At 43.8% G+C, this 17348-nt stretch overlaps 1 protein-coding gene across 1 annotated transcript; it reads left to right on the top strand.

Annotated features, from left to right (window-relative positions):
* Positions 1–203: 203 nt before the first annotated feature.
* On the top strand, positions 204–16424 carry LYPD1 (LY6/PLAUR domain containing 1). Its single transcript, XM_066323139.1, has 3 exons — positions 204–459; positions 1523–1660; positions 14984–16424. The coding sequence occupies exons 1-3, from the start codon at positions 408–410 to the stop codon at positions 15217–15219; spliced, it is 426 nt and encodes a 141-aa protein (XP_066179236.1). The 5' UTR covers positions 204–407; the 3' UTR covers positions 15220–16424.
* Positions 16425–17348: the final 924 nt, after the last annotated feature.

The following is a 17348-nucleotide window of genomic DNA, read 5'->3' as shown; positions in this document are numbered from 1 at the left end:
GAGGGGTCGCGGGGCCCCTCGGCGGCGCCGTGCGAGATGGATCCGGCGCTGCGGGGGCCGCCCTCCCTCGCCGGAGTTGGCCCGTCCCCGAGGCGCGCCCGGCGAGGTGCGGGGCGGCTGGCGGGATCCCCGCCCCGCTCCGCCGGCATCACATGGTGCTGGGGGAGGGAGGGGGAGCCGCCCCCCAGCTCTCGCTTCTCCTACAGTTTCTTCCAGTCTCGGCGCTCAACTCCGGCGAGGCTGGAGCGCGGGCTGGGCAGGGCGGGCTCCGCCGCCGGCTCCCGGGGCGCCGCTCCGCAGCGGGGGCGGCGGGGCAGCGGCACAAGTGCGCGGCGCCTCCGCTGCATCTCTGCTTCTGATGCCCCTTCGCGACCGCACGCCAGCCCGGCGGCCGCGGCTCCGGGAGGATGCGGCTCTTCCTCCTCGCTGCAACTTTCTGGGGATTGTGCCTGGCGCCAGGTAAGGGCTCCGCGCCGCTCCCGCGGCCAGCCCGGCGCTGGGAGCCTCCGTCCCCTCGACGGGGCTGCTGCCGGGCGCCGAAAAGAAACGCGGCGGCGGAGCCCCCGTCCTGCCGAGCCCCCGCCGCCGTCCCCAGCGCCGGCCGCCCGCGGGGCGAGGCGCAGCATCCCGCTGCCTCTCCGCGGATGCCGCCCGCTCCTCGGCGGGCAGCGGGCCGGTGCCAGCGGCGCTCCCGCCGCCGCAGCGCTCCCAGCGGAGGGCGGCCGCGGGCCGGGGCCCCGCCGCGGGACCAGGGGTGCGGGAAGCGCCGGCGGAACGCCGCCTGCCAGCCCCGCGCAGCGCCTCCTTTGCATGATAAAGGCGGCTGGCGAGGGACGCTCCGCCGCTTTAATTGTGCATGGCAAAATAGTAATTAAATCATTTGTAATTAATTAGTAGCTAAGTAAACCCGTCGGCTCAGATAAGAGCCGGAGCGTTATCTATGAGCCGGGTTGCTCTCTGCGGGGAGCGGGTGGCTTTCAGCCCGCTGTGCCGAGGGGCAGCCCCGGGCGGGCGATGGGCAGCGGCTGCGGGGCTGTGCCGGTACCGGTGTCGGTACCGGTGTCGGTACCGGTGTTGCTGGTACCCGTGTCGGTACTGGTGCCGGTGCCCGTCGCCTCCTGGCGGCGGCGTCTCCAGCGCCGGAGCGGCCGATCCGCGCCCCGCGGAAAGGAGCATCAGCACAGCCGTCATGAGCGGGCGGCACGCTTGTTTCACTTTGTATTTGTCAAAGGGACACTTGGGCTGAGCTGCTGAGTAGGTAGGAACAGCCGAAATAAGGGGAAAGATAAGGAAGATTTTTGGCACGTGTTGTTTGTTCGGTTTTCTTCGGTGTTCGGTTTTGGTTTGGTTTTTTTAGTAGTATTGCTGTTATTTAAGGGCAGGTTAGGTGGGGCTTTGAGCGAGCCGGTTGAGCAGGTGGTGTTCCTCCTGCCCATGGCAGGGGCTTGGAATGAGATGATCTGTAAGGTCCTTTCCGAAAGAAAGCATTCTATGATTTTGAACAAATCTCTATCTGTTCCAGGTTCGGGGTTGCAGATACAGTGTTACCAGTGTGAGGAGTTCCAGCTGAATAATGACTGCTCCTCTCCAGAGTTCATCGTGAATTGTACAGTGAATGTTCAAGATATGTGTCAGAAAGAAGTAATGGAAAAAAGTTTTGGTAAGAATTTAATCTTTATTCTTCTGTTCATCTGGTTTAGGTAGCATTTGTTGCTTTTGGCTCCACCCATTCATGGTGTTCAGCTACAGAGGAATCTCGTGTCCTTACCTGAAGGGAACAGATTCAATGTCTTACACTTCTGAGTGGCTTTGCAACTCGATGAACTTAAACGTTTTCCTTTAAAACTGGTGTAAAAACTGAAGGATGCAAGCCAAATGTTGATAAAGCTGGTTAATACAAAGCCTTATGGGTCTCTGATATAGTTTCCCAGCACTGGGAAATTAATAACAACAAGTTAGTTTAATCTCATTACAGTTAATTACATGGGCTTTTTCCCCAAGAGATAGAAGAGCATTAAATTAGTAATTCCCTCCTTTCTTTTATTTACTCAAGCAATTTATATACTCTGAAGGTTCATCTTAAGGGAAGAAAAGTGGAGTGATCTTTGCTTTAATCCCTTAAAGGAACCATCAAGCAAAAGAGAGAAAGGGTTTTTTTAAAAAAATGAGGTGAGAAATTTAGGGGGAAAGGCACAAATGGATTTGTCATACCAATTTTTAAGATTCTTTTTTCCCCTTACTGCAATTAATAATAAAGTTTACATATTAGGACAGCAATTTTCCAAGAGGAAATCAGCTGTGATTCTGCACCTTGCCTCTATTGTCTCCTGAGCTGTGTTATAAATGGCTGGGTTTTGTTCAGCATCGTGGAAGGCATTTGAGATTTAGAGAGAACTGTCAGGTCTTACAGCCCTGTGTTGCTCTGTAGTTTTCTACGTGAGCAGAAGACAGGAACTTTGCTGGGGGCTCAGGGCAGTGTGGGAGGCAGGAAGGGAGCTGGAGCTCAGGGAGCTGGAGCTCAGGGAGCTGAGAGGGTGTCAGGCACTGCAATGGACAAGGAGCAGTCACTCACTGGGGAGCCCCAGCCTGTGCCAAAGCCAGGGGAGCAGAGGGCAGCTTGGGGCTTCAGAATCCTGATTTAAGGGGATGCTGATCTCTGGGACTGCCCATCTGACAGCTTTGGTGTTTTGTTGTTAATGCAGATCAAACCATAGCCTGTCCTTTCCTAGCAAGTCCTCCAGGAGCAGCAGGATGCCTCTGTACCCAGCAAACGTGTGCAGTCATCCATCCTGAACAGCAGCAAGGGTGCTTGGCCTTAGCAATCTCCTCTTCCAAGTGCTGGTCAGTCAGCTGCCCCCACTGTGCTGGTAATTTCAGGTCACTGTGAAATCAGTCCTGGATAAATAATAACAGTTGTTGTTATGCATCAAAAGTAGCTGAACTGCTGACATTCCTGGGTGACAGCACCCACATCATCCACAGTGACTACTGCTGGGAAATACTTAGAACCTGTCCAGTGAAGGGGAAAAAACCTCCTGGTTTTAAGCTGTTTGAAGGAAGATTAGTCCCTCTTAAGTTATTTTTTTTTTACTGAAGTATTTTATTTAACGTTTACTTGAAAAGGGTGGTGAGGATGTGAGATAGTTACAGCTTGCAAGGTACTTCTAAAATCTTGAGTGCTGAGATGACTAAATCACTGCTTGAAGGCTTTGCTATCTCCACACCACAGCTTCTGTAGTACTTTTCATGAGGTTAGGACTGATGTTGTGGTGATTTGGAGAGCCCTAGATGTGGTAGTAGACACAGATTAAAAAAAGTCAGATTTGGACTCTTTTCATTGATGCATAACTTGCCGTTACTCCTGTGAAGAAATGGTTTGCAATACAGTAAATAAGCAGCTCTTAAACTTCTTGGTGGGTTTTTTCTGTGCAAGTTTATATTTTTTTTCTGAACAGATCCTCGGATTTTTCCTTTAGGAGGTTACAGCACGCTGTGCATAGCAGGTGCCACTGTTTTATTACATTGACTTCTATAAATGCATTTCTTATTAATTTTAAGTTCAGAGATTGTAAATTTCAGGCAGTTAATAAATTAGAATTTTAACCTATTTCAAGTTGAATGAAATTTACATTGCAGGCTTAGTTTCTGTTACCCTCAGTCAATTTTAGAGAGGGTTGGTTGTAAAACAGAGATGATTCAGTTCATCATCCTTTATTGGTTTTATTCCTAATTGATATTTAAATGTGTGCAATATAAATGCCTTACTCTCCCAAGTTTTATTTAATAACTCATTCTACTTCTACCAGTATATTTCATAACCTGATTCTTTTGGTTGTTGCTTATTACTGGAAGCTTGAAACGTTTCAAGTGTTGATTTTAATTTATAATAGACTTGAGTTTGAGCTTTTAACCCAGAATATGAAAAATGCGAATTTGCATTTATTTGACGGCACAATCTCATAATTAGAGTTTTTTCCTCTTGATTAAATACAGCCAAAGGAGTGCAATTTTTGCAGATTAACCCGTTTTTGTCATTAATAAAACACAGCTGTGCCAGCGAGCAAAGCGCTGCAAGTTCTCTCAAGCCTCATTTAGAAGTTGAGCGCAGCGTTTTGGGATGAAGCTGGTGGTGTGAGTGGTCCCCATCCCACCGAGGGAGCCACCCTTCCTCTGCAGGAGGCATCACTGGGTGTGATTTGCTCCCAGAGGGTTGCTGGCTCATGTTCTGTGTTGTGCCTGCAGGGCTGTGCCCACCATGAGGCCAGGGACTCTTCTCCACGAGAGTTTGTTGGTGCTCAGGGAGTTGTGCCACGGCAGCTCTGTGCCTCAGCCTCGTTCCTGGGTTAAACTCCAGCCCTGTGCTGTTCTTCACCTTGCAAAAAGTTCCTTATGCCTGATCACAGTTAAACAACTCGTCCTCAGGTTCTCTAAAATCAGTGCTTCAGATGTCACTGGGCTCTCTCAGAACATTGTCTCAGCCCCAGGTGAGAAAGAACAGCAGCTCAGGCACATTCCTAACCCAGAGCTCGAAAAGTGGCTGTTCCTGTGGCAGCCTCTGATGTGAGCAGCTGAGACACAGGTGTTAGTGACTTTTATTTTGAATTAGATCATCAGGCATCTGATCTCAGCTGTTTGTTGTGTCAGGTAGACATTCGCTCCTTTGGACAACCTAAACCAAGTTGAGTGGCAAATGGCAAAATGTTTTTCTCTCTAACGGCTGAGTTGTATTTAAAAATTTTGCCAGAAGAAGTTTAATGATTGTTAGCATTCTGTTCCAGTGGGAGATACAGGACAAGACACTATTTTCCCTGTGATAAAGAACCTTACAAATTAAATTGTTAATGAAAGCTTAAAAAAAAAGAAAAAGTCTTCTTTTAGAGGGAGGAGTGGTTAGAACAGAAAGTGGCACTCAAAACTACCAAGAAATTTTTTATCCCACAGAAATTAATGTAAGGGATAAGTTTCTAGTGCATTCTTCAACTGGATAAGCAGGTGTTTGAAAACTGTGTGAATTGAATGTTTGACAAAGGATCAAAGTTCTTACCATAATTCTGCTTGCAGATACTTTGTGGAAATACCCGTGGTGGATTCCCTGCTCCCAGTTGCCTCACTCTTTCCAGTCTATGGACTTTTAAATGGTCCTTCATTTTTAGAATATATGTAGCAACAAAGAAATCCCATAGTATTTTGGGATCAAATGAAACATCTTGATTTTATATATATATATATATATATATAAATATATATGATGTATATATGCTGATATATATGATATATATCATAGAAATCGTACTGGTAATGATAGTCTTGCCTTTTACTGAGGGGAAGAGTTATTTGAGCATGAAGGCTGATCTAAAATCTACTTGAGACAAAATGAAACTTGCAATGTGAATACATCAGAGAGGGATAAAGCAGGAAGGATGAGACAGTCAGCCCAGAGAGGTAGCCAGTCTCAATTTCTTGGAACTCTCTGTAAGTAAACCTGCCCACGTGCATGTTTTGAACAATACACCGTCTGTTCTAATGTAGTTGTGAACATAATTTTACTAACTTTTGCTAGGAGAAAAAAAAATTATCCACAGTAGCAATGGCAATACTTTAAAATAGCAAGGATTTTTTCCTTTTTGCAAGAAAATTGGGAAACAATCCGATTATTGTATTAACCTGCAATAAGAAACTTTGCTTATTTGTTTGGTTTACAGTGGTCCTCTTAATGTATTTAATTAGTATATAACTCTGCAGTGTGGTTAAATCAATTGCTGTGATTGTGTGCTTAAAAGTAGTGCATGGAAACACCATGAGCAAGATCAACATCTCAGTGTTGAATTAGAACTTTATCTATTTCTTGGAACTCTTTCCAGTATTGGTTTTCCCATCATTTGTTTTATCAGTGGCTGTGCCGTAGAATGAGTTGGGCTGTGGTAAATTCTTTACCTGTGATTATTACTTGCTTTTGCTATGATTGAGTTGCTCGTGTGTGCCTGTCAAGGATTACAGAACCACATACTTTTTTATGTGTTTGTGTATAGAATCCATTAGTACTGATATTAATTGCATATTTATATCAAGGGAAAATTATGCTCTGGTGTACTTTTATTGACAAAGTGATTAAAACAGCAAACAAAGTTTAATGTTGCCAGAATTACTGCAGGCATTAAAGCTTTATAGGAAGTTGTTGCATCCCCAGTATCCATTTAGAAACAGTAAGAAAAATCCACTAAATTTGTGGTGGGTTGTTTTTTTGTTTGTTTTCCTCTACACTTTTTTGGTCAAAGATATCAACATAACTCAACAGAATTTGTTGGGTTTAGGGTTTTTGTGGGGTTTTTTGTTTGCTTTTTAATCAAAGCAAAGCACGATATAATAAATATTGACAATGTAAAAAGATAAATAAAAATTTTGCATGGGACAGTTGGTACCTATAAAATCACATATTGTGCTGCCGGGTGCCCAATGAAATGAAGACATAACATCAGTATTGGAAACACAGTTCACTTTTGATACTGAATAAAATACTTGCAATGGATGTTGTTAATTTGCACTGTGTGCTGAAAACCTGGATCTGTGGATACATAACCATTCAGAAACACTTCTTCTCAAATGTCAAAGCCATTTCCTTACTTGCAAATTTTTTCCAATCTTTGGGTTTCTCAGAAAACTTCCAGCCACTTATGGACTGAACTGACCTGAGTGTGTCAGCTAAGGAGAAATTATGAGAGTGTGCAGCAGTTGCTGTTCTGACTGTCTTTCAATAAAGAAAAGCAGCAGTGAAGTTAACAGTTCAAGCAGTTTATGACCTGAAAGCCATGACAAAGATCCAAGTGCAGAAGTGATGAAGGCTGCATTATTTTAAGGAAGATGGGATATGTGGTCCAGCGAATTTCATTTGTCACAGGACATGGACAATAGCTTTTTATGTTATTTTATTTCTCAGGCTAGTATGAAAGATATACAAATGAATTTTGTGATGATACAGTGCCCACAGCCTCGTGTCTCTTAAACCTCCCCTAAGAGTTTCCTATTGCATTTCACACACAAATGAGTTTGTGTTTTCAAACCTTCTTGAAACCTGACCCTGTCACTCCTCTTAGCTCCCAGTGACCTTATCAAAACATTGGCACGCAAGCAAACTTTAATTACTCCAAACTGTTTTCATTTCCGCTTTTCCTTCATAGTCTGGATGGTTTTTTTTTTGGAAAACATGACAAAACTGCGTTTTGCCAACTCACCAATAAGTCTTTGAATCTGGAAAAAGCCATATAAAACCCAGGAAAATCTTACTCTTAAGCTGGACAGGCTGTAAAACCCTGAGCGTGAAAATAGCTGAAGATTTAAGCGCAGAATGAGTTTCCAAAGTTCTGGCATGGAAGTGCCAACACCTGAGCCATTCCACTGAAATTGGTAAGGGCATTAATTAGGGATGCAGCAAGACTATTCACCTGTAAAATTATTTATGTGACTTTTTGCAAGGATGTAGAATTTTAACATTTGTAAAGGCAAAAGGGCTGTGGCCTGCCTTTGTCTCAGCACGTAAGGATTGTCAAGAAAAATGCTCCTACAGAATTCTGAAAATTGAGTCCAAGTTCACCTCTGCCTCTACAAGATCAAGTATATTTAAGTCTTGATGACAAGGGACATTTAGATCTTGATACCTTTGTATCAGGTAAGAGGAGAGGGTGGAAGGCTGTGAGCCAGATTTGTTGGGAAGATTGTGTTGAAGTGCTTGACTCTATGTCCACGTGAGTGGGAAGAGAAACAAACAAGAACAGTGGGAAACAAAATAATTATTAGATATGCAGGTGAAAGCTGAGCTTTGACCTTTCATTTGTAGCCTCACATGGCTTAAAAAAAAAATTTGATAACACCACCATTAGCAGTTGTACTTCACCTTCCCAGCCTATGCATTTTTAAGCATTTTAATGCCATGCTTCAGCTTTGCAAGCAGTGACAAACACTTTTTTTGTGATGGATTTGTGGTTAACAACACCATTTTGAGTCACATTTCCAGTACCAGAATTAGAAGGCACAACTTACAAAAAGATATCAGGGTAATCTAAACCCTTGTCCTCTCTCTGCCAGTCGACAATTGTCCAGTTTTCTCCTGAGCTGACTTAATTTCTGCAAGGTGTCGTGTCAGGGTCAGAAGGAGAATGAGGAGGCCAGGCTTTCATTGTCAAAAGCTTCCTGTTAGTTTCTGAAAAAATGTGCAACTTTTTAAAAGTGCCAAACGTGTGGAGGATTTGTGATGATATTAGGTTTTCATACAAAACCATGATGACAATATGCTAAGTGGATCAGGTGGGATTTGGTGGGGGGTTTATTATTTTCCTTTTGTGGGGCGTGTGAGCAGAGGGGTTGGGTTTGTTTTATTTTTAATAGAATTATATACTCTGTAAGAACCTAAAGGCATGGATGTGCTTTTATCTCATCTATAGAATGCATCAAAGGGAGGACCAGGATGAAATAGCTGCAGTCCTAAAACACAAGATTAAAAATCAGGAAGTGTGTGCATTGCTTTGCAATAGATTTCAAGTCACATGCATTTAGTGCCTTGGGGTTTTTTTGGTCTGGAAAACACAGATGATGGTGGCTCACAGTATTTAAGTAGCTGTTTACAAGGTGATTAGAAAAAAAATCTGGCAAGGTACAAATCATTTAAACCACTTGTCTCATCAACTTTCTCTCTGGAGTTCACAATGATAAGAAGAGTTAGTGTGAAATGAAGAGTTAGAGAAGTGAAATGGTTACAAGACTGGGTTGGATATGATTATATTTTACACTTGCCTAAATTGTTTGGGGTTTGGGGGAGGGTTTTTCCTAACAATGAATTTACAGCCATAGCTGAAAGGCCGTGTGTTGAGGAAGCTTAATTCATAGTTTAAACCAATAAAAACATAATCTAACTAAAACTGCAGTTGTTTGGGGAAGCACAACATCAGAAGAATGATTGCTCTTCAATGTTCAGTCACCTTCTGTGATATTTAGGACCTTATTAGGTAAAATATTTATAATCACTCTCTATAAAATAGCAAATCACAATAGGGCCTCTGGAGTCTGTCACTGTTTGATGTATGTGAACAGGTACTAGCTGAGAAACTGATTATTATCATAGCAAAACCACTGAAGCCATAAAAAGATGGGCATAGTACCTAATACGGAAATTAAAAAATATAATTTGCAAACCTATTTGTGTATAGTCTGAACCTAATTTTTGGAGCATTACTGATTCAATAAAATGCAGAAATAGTCACATTTATATTTTATGTTCCTTAGAAAGTGATGTTTGCACGTTTACATGTGATTCTTGCAGTGGTATAAATTCTCATTTTATTTCTTGGCAGACATCAGAAAAGAGTTTTTGTTAGTCCTACTGGGTGCTGGATTTTGCTTGAGTGAAGGGTAAGCTAGTGACAGTTCAGGGCAAAAAATAAAGAATGAAATATGTGAATGAAAACAAGTGTGGCTAGGCAGAGCACACATCAGGTCTATGCACAATGAGAGGGAAAACTTGCAGATTCACCAGGAGCAGAAAATTGAAAGTTTTGGTGAAATAAGACAGTTGGAACAATGCAGGATATCAAAATAAAGGAGTATTGGTACATAAGCACAGTCCTCAACTTGTTTTCATGAGCAACGACATTAAGAGAACACCCAAACAAATCCTGTGCAATTCATGCTAATTCAAGAGCTAGGACACCTTGGGGGCTTCTCCTGAGTTCTGTGTGCTACACTCTGAATTATCCACCGTTGGCCAATTTCCCACCTTTTGCTATGAAGAGATGGGCTGTGAAGATTTAAACATCCATCCTAAAAGAGTTGAGTGGAGGTTCTGTCAAAGTTGTGAGTGTAACACTTGATCTACCTGCTGGCTTTCTCACTACTTACTTTAAGATACAAAACTTTCCTACAGCTCTGGTTTTTGCTTCCAGCACCTGGTGCAGTCTTGAAAAGGCTCATTCAGTGCTGGGCCCCAGTTGGACATAGACTTCTTTCTGAGCTCCCGAAGATTTATGTGGTGGGATTGCTCAGAGCATGTGCAGGGGATTTTGCTAAGGCACCGTTTGTGGAATGAGCTGCACAAGACTGACTTCCTACGTGCATGTGAAGTTGGTTTGATACAAAACGGCATAGAAAAAGGTTTCTTTAAAAAAGTGGAGCATCAGTCCCAGCCCAAAAGATCAGAGAAGATCTGGCTTGGAAAGCTCAGTGTTGCGCAAAGTGACACTGTCCACTCGACTGAGACCAACTTAGGGAGGAGGGTTTTGTGGCCGTGAGGTCCTGGGCTGCAGGACAGGGCTGTGGTTTCCTGCTGAGCTCTGCCATTGCAGAAAGCAGTTTCAGAGCAGCTGGGTCACAGGAGTGGGAAGGTGACTTTTTTTGGAAACCAGGTCGCTGATCACAGAGGTGATACCCTGGCTGCCCATTTTGGCTTCAGAGAGCCTCTCTGCATTTTGCTGAAGGACACTCCTGAGAGTGCAGGTGCAAACTGAAGTTGCACAGTGCTTGGATTGCAGTTGGCTCTTAAAAGTTGGAGAGTCATGCTTACGCAGCATCTTTTTTTGTCTGCACCTCCTAGAACAGAAGAATCAGAGGTGTCCAATAAGATCCTTTTCAATCAGTAAGAGACAAACCTTGGATCTTCTGGTGCCTTCTGCATAAACACAGCGTAAGAAGTAGGTGTGATGTCACCTTTTTTGGTTGTCCTAGTAACAAGTTAAGCTGTTATTCAAGAGAAATGCACTGGGCTGTGCAGACAGGGTAGAGGAAAGAATACTTACTCACTTTTGGATTTGAATAAATTATTGCTTTGAATTGTTTGTTGCAATCAAGACTTCATGCACCTGCGTGTGGCCAGGGTGCAGATGCACAGGACTAGACTGCATCCAGCTGAGAAAATAAATATTGCAAGCAGGAACTATAGAAAAGCCCTAAGATTTACACCCATCCCTTCATTGCAAGGAACGAGGCAGAAGTAGTAGTTTGGGCCTTGACACTGTCTAAATATGTGATGACTTGTGGGGCAGACAGAGGTGTAACCATGGGCAAGTTGCTTAGTCTGGAAATAAACTTTCAATGCCAAATTTAAGCCCAAATCTGCTTAAAAAAATCTCTGAAAACAAAAGTGGCTATTGTATGTGACAGGAGAGGGTGTGGGATGTTAGCACATTGTCACACAGCTGTTCTAGTTCTGTGCACTCCCCTCTTCTCTTGAAAGTTCTCAATCTGCATCCCACAAACCTTGAAGCCAAAATAAAGAAAAATCTCTTGTAGATTTTTAAACTAGAACAGGGAAATCTGTTTTAGTAGTAGGTCCTTCACAGTAAAATGTCCTTATAGTACCTAAACTGTTGTTGGGCGTCTGCTGAATCCCTGAAAAAGGACAAATTACTCTGTGTTCATCCATCAAGTAACTGGGCAATAAATATACTAATTGAGCAGTCGTAAATACACTAATTGATCACTTGTGTCAATTGTTGAAGGCGGGTAGCTGGGAATGACCCCATCCCAGTAAATGCAGAGTGTAAAAATTGAAGTCTCCTTCCTTAGCCAGTGACTCAGAACAATCTGAGGTAGAAGAAAAGCTTCCAGAAAGGTTTGCAATTATTTTTCTGGGTGATATGTTAATGAATGCATCAAGCTGATTGCTCAGGCAAGAATACCCAGTAATTAGCAGTTATGTCTGTGGTATGAGTCTTATGAGGCAGATAACCATTTTGAGGAACTGTCTGCAGTTCAGCCTGCTTGTGGCAAATGATTCAGGAAGATCTTGGGGATGGTTTTGGAACTGGCTCAGCAATGCTGCAAAGGAGGAGTTTGAGGAGAGAGCTCTGGATATAACCCAGAGACGAGGTTATGCTGTCCTGGCTGAACTCAGGGGGTGAGCTGAAGTTACTGGGGCCCATTAACCTGTTTGCTGGAGTGAGGAGAAGGTGTCCCTGCCATCAAATCATGAAAATCAGTTGTATTAATGTATTTCCTACCAGAATTACGATAGGAAGGAGGTTTAAGAGTAAGTGAAGTCACAGCACAAGTGTTTTAAAAATGTCACTCCTGCAGTGCTAACATTCCTTCTTTTCCCACCAACTTCTGTGCCTGTTTGCATTGTGTCTTCTTGTCAAGATACAGCAGAACCAGAGAGAGAGCACAGCCTTTCTATGCTGATCCAGCTTGCTTCATACCTGATGCTTTGTCAAAAGCACTTAGTGTGATAGCAGCTGGTTTGTGAGATCAAGAGAATCTATCAGTACTTAAAGGAAAAAAATCTTGGATGCGAAGGGCATGCTGTTAGCAAAGGAGCTGTTAAAATCTTGATGGAAATGCTGAGTTTCTTATGTAAAAAATCTTTCTAAAATTTAGATTTCTAGAAAAGGGAATGGGAATAAGCAATCATTTGGGTGTGAAATTTCCTGTTGTAAAGCATTTACTGAAAAGCCACTTGAGAAGGGTTACAAGGGGATTTTGCTACTAGTCAGATTATTCTCCCTATTTGGGTGTGAACATGGTCCATCTGTTCATGACACTTTGAGTAGTACAATTTCAGTCTGTGCAGGAATACTGTGTTTTGACTTCAAAAGGAGCTCAGGATTGTTCTGTGGGATTGATCCTGGAGGACAGATCTGTTGTACAACGTGGAGTTAAGCTGCAGGACTTTGGTTTTTTTGCAAGAGAGGTTTCCTATAGTTGCCTAATGAAAACCATGCCTCAGAGGGCATCATCTAATCGTTCACAGCAGTGAACAATTCTAGTCTCCTAATCTATGGGAGAAGTGCAAAGTGTGATATTGCAGGGACCCAAATTAATAAATCACTAGTTCAAGTTGTGAACAGAGCTTTGCGGGAAACCTGTGAAAAGGAAATGGCAGGAAGAGAGTGATCTATAAAGTGATGGGAAGAGGAAATCTGCCAGGGTCAAAAGCTTTTTAGAGGCTTGGTCTTTGAGGGGGAAGTCGAATTTACTGCTGTTCATATGGAACACTGAGGAATGGCTGAGTTTGGTGGGTGTTTGTTGCTCAGGGAAATAATCTGTGATGGGGAGATGCGAGATTAGGGAATAGAGAGCAGTCATTGTGCCTGGTTTAATTGAATACAGAAGTCTTTTCTCAAGAGGGAAGGGGAAGGAAAAACATTTATTGTAGCCATGGGAAGGGGCATACCTGCCTCTGCACTGGGAAAACTGCAGGAGGAACATGGACAAAGCACCAGGTCATTTTGGGGAACATCAACTGAGATTTTGGTATTGTAAAGCTGATCAGTAGCAGCACCACTGAGGCTCCTTGACAGCAGTGGCTTGTCAGCAGAGACAGAACTCCCTTCTTTTTGCAAACTGTAGTAATAAAGATTGCATTGCTTGATCTGTGTGCCTTTGCTGTTACAGGGAGAACAGCCCACAGCTCCTCTTCTTGCTTGAGAAAAGGCTCTACCTGCTGTGTTGATTGATTGAAGCTCACTGGAGACAGGGGAAGATTTAACACTCACTTGAGGGCTTCTCTTCATAAGTTTAACGAGATAGATAGCCTAAAAACACGTTTCAGAGTTGAGATTTGCAGAGGGAGAACACAAAACAAGGAAGGCCCTGCATTGTTGGGATGGCAGTGTTGTGACAGTATAAAAGAATTGCTTTAATTAAAAGTCTCTGAAGACAGGAAATCCTTCTTTTTGAGCACAGCCCAAACAAAGGGTGTTCTGCTGCTACTTGCAGCACTCAGAGGTGCAGTGGCTGATGCCAAATTACAGAGGTTTCTCCTGGACCAGGGAGGTGCTGTAGTGGTTATTAAGTCCCTGGGGAATGAACAGGTATCTGCAGGCACTGTACATCCAGTACCTGCGGGTCGTGTTCCCACCTCACTCCCTCCGAATACACTCTCAATCACTGTGCATTTAAAGACATTTTGGGACCACGCCACAGGATGCCAAGGCACCATTCTCCAAGGGGATCCTGTTCCCTTGCTTTTCAGGAGGAAAAAAATAAAAACTTTTTGAAAATCCCATATTCAAAAGGAATAGTGATTTTATCATCCTTAGGAATATCACTGCCTCTTTTTGTAGCTACAAGCAGGCAAGCCTCCATTATCTATTTCTATTATGGGCATGTTTTTCTAAGACACAATTTCTACTGTATCACTTGCAGGAAAATTTTGGAGTAATGAGATGGGGAACTGCCATAACCCTTTTCCACTGTGACAAAAGAAAATACAACTGTGTATTTTAAAGCCTTTATAAACCACGATAAAATAACAGCTTAAAAAGTATATGCACCAGGATGTACTTTTTCAGTTAAAAACAATCTGAGAAATTATAAATTAGCTTATTAATTAAAATTACCTTAAATTACATTCAAAATGGCAAGACTTTCAACTCAAGAAAGACACTTCTATAGAAATGGAAATTTTTGTTATTGAAGGTATTAAGCTTCAAAGACAAGCAAGAACTGAGATTACCTGGAAAAGTACTTCTAGTTCTTCTTCTTCAAAAAAAAAACTAAAAGGGGAAGAAGGAGGATGAAAGTTTTGCTGATTATCATCCTCTTTTTTCTCTTGGTTACTTGTCTGTGTGTGGCAAAGGAGCAAGAAAAGAAAAAAAAAATCTCAAAAGACAAATTAAGAGCACAGAAAGCTGTAATTACTTAGGCACCTTAACTCAGACATGTTCAGCAATAGAAACAAAACTAATTTTCTCACTAATTGCATTTGAGTTATAGCTATTCAAACAGTTCCTACTGAAAGATGAAGAATTCCAGTTATAAAATGCATCATTTGATATACATTATGCAAATTAAGTCTGTAATATTTTTTGGTTCCAACCAGAATCAAACTACAGGGAAATCCCGTGGCGCTCCTGCGGCGCTGGGCTGCTGGTCCTGAGGTGTCTGCCCTAAGCACAGCAGTGCTTTGGCCATGTAAACTGAGGTTTGCAGCTGTGTTTGAGCACGAACCCTGCTGTAAAGTGCTCCCCTCAAACGGAGTAACCCTTGTTCTGTGCCGCAGGGATCATGTACCGCAAGTCGTGTGCCTCCTCGGCAGCGTGTCTGATCGCCTCCGCCGGCTACCAGTCCTTCTGCTCCCCGGGCAAGGTGAACTCCGTCTGCATCAGCTGCTGCAACACTCCCCTCTGCAATGGACCCCGGCCCAAGAGGAGGGGGAACTCTGCCGTGGTGCCCAGGGCACACGTGATGACCACTCTTCTGCTGCTTAAATTTGCTCTGTTGGTTTTGTACTGCTAAACTTCAAGCAAGTTGTTTTTGAGTTTGTTTTGTTTTGTTTTTGCCCTGACGCAATTTGTCCTGCATCCTTCTTCCTTCTTCCAAAGACGCTGCAATTATTTTCTGTTTGTTTCCAAATCCCTGTCAACAGCAAGGGAAGTTCAGTGGTTGTGTGGAGAAGAGGAGCTGATACTTTTGTCAGCTAATGAGTTCAGTTAGTAGATTGAATTTCCAGTGTGCACTTAAAAATCCCAGCAGGATACAGAACTCCTTTTTGCATAACTAGAAACAAAATCCATCCGTGTTACTCCTTTTGCGATGTTGTCACTTTCCTCGGTCATTTCAATTTCCGTGGTTTTAAGCTCGTTGCTAAGCATTAACTTTGCCTTATGAAGTCATACTTGATGTTCACAGAGGCCGTTCTGTGCGCCCTCAGCGGGCTCTGAGCCAGTCTCGAGGGACACCTCGTCCAGGCTGGGCTCTGGCGGTGCAGGACCCGGCTCCTGTGGGCTGCAGCCGGGCGCGGGTTCCTTCTGGAAGGTGCTCAGGAAAACTCTGGCGTTGCCCTTGGCGGAAGAGCCGCGCCTGGAGGACGTGAAGAGCAGCGGGCGCAGGGAGCGGATGCTCCGCGCCCCGGAGCTCTGGGTGGCCCTGAGGAACTTCTCCCTGTTGGCGTGCTGCAGGCTGAGGCGGCAGCACAGCACCTGCAGGAACACGCTGCGGAACTGCTGCGAGGAGATGTTGTACAGCAGCGGGTTCACCACCGAGCTGAGGTAGAAGAAGATGTCGGCGATGGGAAGGAGGATGATGTAGGCGTCGAAGTAGCTGGTGGTCCAGTCCTGCTTGGGCTTAGCAGCAGCCATGATCCTCTTGACCTGGTTTGGCATCCAGCAAACCGCCAGAGTCACGATGATCAGTCCTGTGGGCACAGAGAGCAAGAAAGAGGTCTGCATACATAGGGGAAGACACACAAAGTACTATCAGTTCTGCACTTACTTGTTGGGAAATGGTACCAATTTTTCAGTGTTTTGCTTGACAGCTTTTTCTGCCAGTAGCATTTTTTGTTTGTTGTTTTTAATAACTGTTACAAGGTCATTGCGGCACATGCTCAGACAAAACGCTGCATAGCGCTTGGATGGTGTTTCTTTGTACCTGTTGTCATTTATTAGTTTTCAAAATGTTCTTTCTCTGATCATCTGTGTCTTTGGAAAGAATGTGGTTTTACATTTCTTCCGTCTTTCCCTTCACTTTGAAAAACAAACAAAATAAATAGAACCTATAGCCATATTAGATCAGGCAATACCCAGAAGAGATCAGATTCTTGTTTGTACTTTACAAAAAAGAAAATGTATGCATAATAATATATTTCGTGTTATTTTTGGTAGATTTCCTCTTACAGAAGCTATTTTTAAGTAAAATGTGTATGGATCTTTTTATGGTAATTAAGATATGTTGGGCTTTCTTAAAAATCAAATTCCAGTGGAATTAAATGATGAATGTAAATGAGAAAAACCCAAGCCTAGTCATGAAAGTGTAAGCAGTTTCAGATTGTAAATTACGCTTTAAAAATGTGGTATCTGACCATTTTGTATTTATATGTAAATATAAATACATGTTGCTGCATCACTAATGGCATTAAAAAGGGGTGGCTGAAGTGTTGGATGTCTGGAAATTCTGCCTGCGTGGAGCGTGTTCCACAGGGGGCAGCGGTGATGCCGGAGCAGGAGCTCTGCAGGAACGTGTCAGGGACCGGAGCTGGCTGTTCCCAGGCAGGACGTGGAGCAGGAGGAAGGCACCTGGCTCCTCCTCGGCGGCATCCTCTGCTGCTCCCGTGTGCCATCGTGGGGAATCTGACACCTCGTGTGACATCCCAGGTACACAGCCACTCCTCCTGCTGCTCGCCCTGCAACCCAGCAGTGCTGGCACGCAGGGCAGCCTCCAGTTTACTGTCCCCTCCCAGTTTACTGTCCCCTCTTTGCTTCTCTCTTTGCAGGAGCTGTGCCTTACACGAACACTCGGAGGGGGCAGAAGCTGCAGTCTGGCTGCTTCCCTGCGGCTGGGAGTGTCCTGGTGGGGCAGTTCTCACTCTGTGTCACCTTGTTAACCTCATCCAATGCCTGACCTCTGCTCCCAACAGCAGCACAGAAGCT

The sequence above is a fragment of the Sylvia atricapilla genome, chromosome 7 (assembly GCF_009819655.1).
Source record: "Sylvia atricapilla isolate bSylAtr1 chromosome 7, bSylAtr1.pri, whole genome shotgun sequence".
Lineage (NCBI taxonomy): Eukaryota > Metazoa > Chordata > Aves > Passeriformes > Sylviidae > Sylvia > Sylvia atricapilla.
Note: the sequence above shows the minus strand (reverse complement) of the source record. Positions and strands in the feature narration are given on the sequence as shown.

What these genes read in the sequence shown, in the direction of transcription:
- LYPD1 (XM_066323139.1), top strand. Translation starts at nt 408, where the DNA reads ATGCGGCTCTTCCTCCTCGCTGCAACTTTCTGGGGATTGTGCCTGGCG. An exon ending in GGGATTGTGCCTGGCGCCAG is followed by an intron (nt 460 to 1,522) that starts GTAAGGGCTCCG and finishes TATCTGTTCCAG; the next exon opens with GTTCGGGGTTGCAGATACAG. An exon ending in AGTAATGGAAAAAAGTTTTG is followed by an intron (nt 1,661 to 14,983) that starts GTAAGAATTTAA and finishes TCTGTGCCGCAG; the next exon opens with GGATCATGTACCGCAAGTCG.